The sequence below is a fragment of the Lycium ferocissimum genome, chromosome 12 (genome assembly GCF_029784015.1).
Source record: "Lycium ferocissimum isolate CSIRO_LF1 chromosome 12, AGI_CSIRO_Lferr_CH_V1, whole genome shotgun sequence".
NCBI classification, from domain to species: Eukaryota; Viridiplantae; Streptophyta; class Magnoliopsida; order Solanales; family Solanaceae; genus Lycium; species Lycium ferocissimum.
The window spans coordinates 59682915-59689005 of NC_081353.1; the positions used below are offsets into that span (position 1 = coordinate 59682915).

General features: G+C 41.9%; 1 protein-coding gene across 1 annotated transcript; it reads left to right on the top strand.

Moving 5' to 3' along the window:
• Positions 1–506: 506 nt before the first annotated feature.
• Positions 507–977, top strand: LOC132039487 (uncharacterized). Its single transcript, XM_059429960.1, has one exon. The coding sequence runs from the start codon at positions 507–509 to the stop codon at positions 975–977; it is 471 nt and encodes a 156-aa protein (XP_059285943.1).
• Positions 978–6091: the final 5114 nt, after the last annotated feature.

The window sequence follows — 6091 nt, forward strand, 5'->3', positions numbered from 1 at the left end:
AATTTGATAATAAATTATAAATAATCCCCTCTAGTGTTGACTAAACTAAGTTTAAAGACTGTTCTTATAGGCTCAGGATGCCTAATACCTTCCCCTCGGGGTAAATAAAACCCTTACCTAGAATCTCACAGGTTTCAAAGACTAAAAATGGAGTTTACATTTTCACAGATGGTTTCCTAATATTCCCTAAAATTAGGTGGCGACTCTGAAATTTACAACACCAGAGGAAACATAGTCATAAGTTGTGAACTAGTTTTAACCAGTTAAAAATAGGGCATGACAGTCACTATAAAGGTAGGGAAAATCACAAGCAGATCGATCCCATGGAGCCACAACATGTGATCAATATGATAATCGGAGGAACGGATATGCCGCGAGGACTGGTGATGAAGAGGACAAAGGTTTCAATCATTTGAGAGAAGCAGACCATTGATTATGTACCCGGGGTATCTATTTCCTTCAACGATGAGGATGCACAAGGCATCATTCAACCAAACAATGATGCGATGGTAATTTCTTTCCGTATTTTTAAATCTCATGTTAAACGTATTTTGATTAACCCAGGTAGTTCGGCCAACATTATCCGATGGAGAGTAGTGGAACGACTGAGGTTACTGGACCAAATTATACTGGGAGCTTGGGTTCTCAGTGGATTCAATATGGCGAGTGAAACTACTAAGAGAGAAATTTCTTTGCCGGTCAACATCAACAAAACTATTCTGCAAACTGTGTTCTATGTCATTGAGGGCGAGATGAAGTATAATGCTCTATTCGGCACACCGTGGATTCATATCATGAGGGCATTACCATCGACGCTGCATCAGATGTTAAAATTCCCAACTCCGGAAGGGATAAAGACAGTCCATGGTGAACAACCCGCAGCAAGAGAAATGTTCACGGTCGAGGAGGCGCCCCTTATCCTAGAGAAATGGGTCCAAAGAGCTGTTGAATCAACCAAAGGCAAAGATACTCAATAGCAATTAAAGAAATCAGGGCTGGACGAAGAAAGGGAAGAGACAAGCCTGAGTTTTAAAGAAGATGATTTCGGTGTGCCCAGATCGTTTGTACTACAGGATGATTTGGACGCAACGAAGTCTACCATAGAGGAGTTGGAATAGATTATCTTGTTCGTACACTTGCCGGATAGAAAGGTATACCAGGGCACGGGGTTAACCTCGGAGCTCAGGTGTAAATTAATTAAATTTCTTCAAGCTAATGCTGATTGTTTTGCTTGGTCCCATTTAGACATGACAGGTGTGCCACCGGAGGTGACGACGCATAAGCTCAGCCTCGATAAAAAATTCACTTCGGTCAAACAGAAAAGAAGACCGATGGCCGAAGTAAAGCATGCCTTCGTCAAAGATAAGGTAACAAAGCTTTTAAAAATAGGTTCTATCCGGGAGGTTAAATACCCGGGCTGGTAGCTAATGTCGTCGTTGTGCCAAATAAAGGTAATAAATTTAGAATGTGTGTTGATTATAAAGATCTGACAAAGCATGCCCGAGGGATTCATTCCCTTTGCCTCACATTGATCGAATGATTGATGCGATGACCGGGCATGAGATGTTAAGTTTTCTCGATGCCTACTCCGGGTACAACCAGATTCGGATGGACTTAGAGGATCAATAGAAAACTTCTTTTATAACCCGATATGGAACTTATTGCTACAATGTAATACCGTTCGGATTGAAAAATGCCGGAGCAGCTTATCAACGCCTAGTTAACCGATTGTTCGAACAATAGATAGGTAAGACAATGGAGGTTTACATTGATGACATGTTATTTAAGTCCCTAGAAACAGAGGATCATTTAAAGCATTTGCAGGATACCTTCGATATACTTCGCAAGTACAACATGAAGCTGAACCCGAAGAAGTGTGCCTTCGGAGTTAGATCAGGCAAGTTTTTGGGCTTCATGGTTTCGAACCGGGTAATTGAAATCAACCCGGATAAAATCAAAGCTATTGAGAACATCGACGTAGTGAAAAACTTGAAGGCAGACAAAGGTTGACTAGAAGAATAGCAGCTCTGAGCCATTTCATTTCGAGGTCATCGGATAAAAGTTGCCGTTTCTTTTCTTTGCTGAGGAAAAAGAATGACTTCGTGTAGACACCGAAATTTAAAAAGGATTTGGAAGATTTGAAACAGTACTTGTTGATTCCACCTTTGCTGCACACACCGAAGGCAGACAAACAATTGTTCCTGTATTAAGCAGCATTCGAGGCTGCGGTAAGCAGCGTTTTGGTCCGAGAAGAAGGAGGTACACAATTCCTTATCTGTTATGTAAACAAGACATTACGAGATGCGGAGACCCGTTATCCGCACCTCAAAAAATTAGCTTTGGCCTTAGTAAGTGCTTTAAGGAAACTAAAACCTTATTTTCATTGCCACCTCATATGTGTAGTAACTACTTACCCGTTAAAAAATGTCATGAATAAACCGAAGCTGTCCGGTAGGTTGACTAAATGGGCTGTAGAAATTAGCGGTTATGATATCGAGTATAGGACTAGAACGGATATTAAATCTCAAATATTAGCCGACTTCGTAGCAGACTTTACCCCTGCAATGGTTTCTGTTAACCTCGGGAAAAACCTCGGGGATCTGGACCCTGTATACAGAAAGGGGTTCGGGTTGGGTATTGTTCTTAAGGCCCCTGCGACATTATTAGACAATCAATCAGAACTTTAAAATTGACTAACAATGAAGCCGAGTATGAGGTTATGATTGTAGGTTTGAAATTGGCTCGAAGTTTAGGGGCTGAAGTCATCGAAGCTTAGTGTGACTCCCTTCTGGTCGTAAACCAAGTCAATGGTGTTTTCGAGGTCAAAGACGAACGAATGCAAAAATACTTGGAAAAAACTCAAGTAATCTTGCACCGGTTTAAAGAATGGACTATGCAACATGTACTGAGAGAACAGAACAACGAAGCAGATGCACTGGCTAACTTAGGTTCGTCGGTTAAAGCGGAGGAGTTCAATTCTGGCACGGTCATCCAATTGATGAACTCGACAGTAGAAAATGGCCACGCAGAGATAAATGCAATGGGTCTAATATGGGAGTGGCGCAACAAATACATAGATTACTTGCGAGAAGGAAAGCTCCCGATAGACCCCTAAGGAATCGAGGTCTCTTCGAACTAAGGTTACAAGATTCTGCTTGGTCGATAACCAATTGTATCGTCGATCTTTCTACAGACCTTTGGCTAAGTATTTGGGGCCCGGAGAAATGGATTATGTGATGAGGGAGGTTCACGAAGGAACCTGTGGTTATCATTCGGGTGCTGAATCCTTGGTCCGAAAGATAATCAGAGCGGGATATTATTGGAACTAGATGGAGGAGGACGCGAAAAACTTTGTCCGAAAATGTGATGGGTGCGAAAAGCACGCACTGATGATACACCAGCCGGGGAGTTGTTAGCGCATCCGGTTCGTCCCTGGTCATTTATGAAATGGGGAATGGATATTGTCGGCCCTTTGCCGTGGGCTCCAGGTAAGGCTCGATTTATTTTATTTATGACTGACTACTTTTCCAAATTGGTTAAAGCACAGGCTTTCAAGAAAGTTAGAGAGAAGGAAGTCATTAACTTCATTTGGGACCATATCGTTTGTCGGTTCGGCATTCCAGCCGAGATAACTTGCGATAACGGTCGTCAATTCATAGGCAATAAGGTTAATGACTTCCTCGAAAAATTGAAGATCAAAAATATTTTATCAACTCCGTACCACCCGAGTGCAAACGGACAGGCGGAGTCAACAAATAAAACGATAATCCAAAATCTGAGAAAGCAGTTAGAGTCGTCAAACACAAGTGGAAGGAAGTTTTGTCGGAGGTATTATGGGCATATAAAACGATATCAAAGTTAAGTACCGGAGAAACGCCATTTTCCCTAGCTTATGGGGATAAGGCATTAATTCTTGTAGAAGTTGGTGAGCCAAGCCTAAGGTTCTGGTATGCAACGAACGAGTCAAATAAAGAGGCTATGGCCGTAAAGCTTGACTTAACGGACAAACTACGTGAGAATGCACTGGTTCGTTTAGCGTTGTATCAAAAATGGATGGGAAGATACTACAATCGGAGAACGAACCTTTAGTATTTCCAAGTTGGGGACGTAGTGCTTCGAAAAATTACCCTGCACACTAAGAATCCTGATGATGGAAAATTGGGTCCGAACTGGGAAGGACCGTATAAGGTAACTGAAATAACTAGCAAAGGATCATATCAATTGGAAACTGGAGATGGCCAACAGCTGCACTACAACTAGAATGTAGCACACTTAAAGAAATACTATTGCTAAGGTATGATCTGTTAACCCTTTATGAGTTCCAATAATTATCACCTTTCTTCTTCGCCGGGTCAAATTGAAGTAAATTCGAAGGTATAGAATTAGGTCTGAAAACACATGTTGCACTCTTTTCCTTATCTCAGTTTTATCCCGAAGTGGGTTTTCCGGGAAGGTTTTTAACTAGGCAACAAGTAGAACGTATTACCTTAGTTTCAAAGAACGAGGCCAAGTGCCGTGAACTTGAAGATCGGCAAACTACTGGGGACTGGATATTCAACAACATCATTTTCGTGTAGTGTTTCTCCATTCATTCTCCATGAAGAAACACTAGGGGACTATGATACCCTCGCCAGGAACTACAAGATCGGAGAAAAGCTCAAAGAAGCAAAGTAAGAAACGAAGTCAACATCGAAACAATTTTTGTTTTCTTTTGGAATTGACCGAACCTTCTATATTAGGTTTCCATGTAAGGGCCAAACGATCGAATGAATCGTGCCCATATAGTGTTGCTACGGCAAAAGCAGAAGGAGTCGGAGTCAGATGAAGTCCTTAGTTTTAGCATAAAACAAATATTTGAAATACGAAGAGAAATACTTTTGAAAAGTACATTTCAGATGTGCTCTTTTATGAATGATACCCTCGACTGGGGACTGTCGTCGTAAAATAGATGAAGGCACTAAGGTTATAATTAACCGAGCCCAATTTACAAAGAATTTAAACAGTTGGAAGAGGGTCGAATAATTAAAGACCTCGACTTAAATGCCCAAAGTGATTCGGAGATGCCCGGATTCACAAAGCATAAAAAGCCTGCCGCGGAAAAGTCACCAATAAGTTATCGGTCAAAAAGAATCGGTTAAAGTAAAGCCCAAAACTCATAAGTTAAGATTGGCTCAATTTTCTAAGAGAAAAACTGTTAAGGGCTTAAGGTCGAACCTTAGCCATTTTTTACGAAGCAAACATCAATACGGAACAATATTAGCATAAAGGGCAAAAGGAAATGTGAATTTTATATATTAGCATAAAGGGCCGAATCTTTACACTTGATCAAGAACCAAAAAAAAGTTCCTATAAGCCATATCTACTCCGTCACAGAAGAACCTGAGTCTTCAGAGCCTGACTTTTCAGGGTCTTCCTCGGAGCTATCCTCGAGTGCCTTCCTAGCCCTATCCTCGATCATCTTTGCCTCGGTTATATGAGCAGGGATATCTTTAATGCCCCGATGAACGGCCTCAAGTGTAAACCTTCGAGGCCTCCACTACTCGAGTTCTACTAGAAGGGTAGAACGAGCCTCGGTAGCCTCAATTTCTTTGTGGGATTCCTTCAGGTCGGCCTGAGCTTTCTTTAATCTTTCCTCCATCTCAAACTTCATATCACTCAGAGCGAGCCGAACCTTGTTGGAAGCTGCCAAATCAGCCTGGAGTGCATCATTAGCTCGAACAGTGGCCTCGAGATCACTCTTGAGTTCATCACTAATCCGGGCTCGAGTCTCGGCCTTTTCTTCGATAATCTTTAACTCGTCCTCCTCTATGGCTTTCTCGACTTCAAGCTGCCTAAACTTCTCCTCCATTTTTGCAGCCCTACCTTTAACCAAATCAAGCCTTTCCCTCAATTAGGAGAGGGTAGCTTCAAACTCACCAAGTTTGGTGGCATATTCGGCGTTCGCTTAGTTGAGATGTTTGTTGTCCTCTTCCATGACTTTGCTATTTTCGACTGCTTCATCGAGCTCAGTCTTCAACCAAAGGATCTCTTTCTTAGCTGCTTCGAGCTCGGGTTGGAGAGTTGGAGGAGCAACGACTTGGCTCAGTTGATC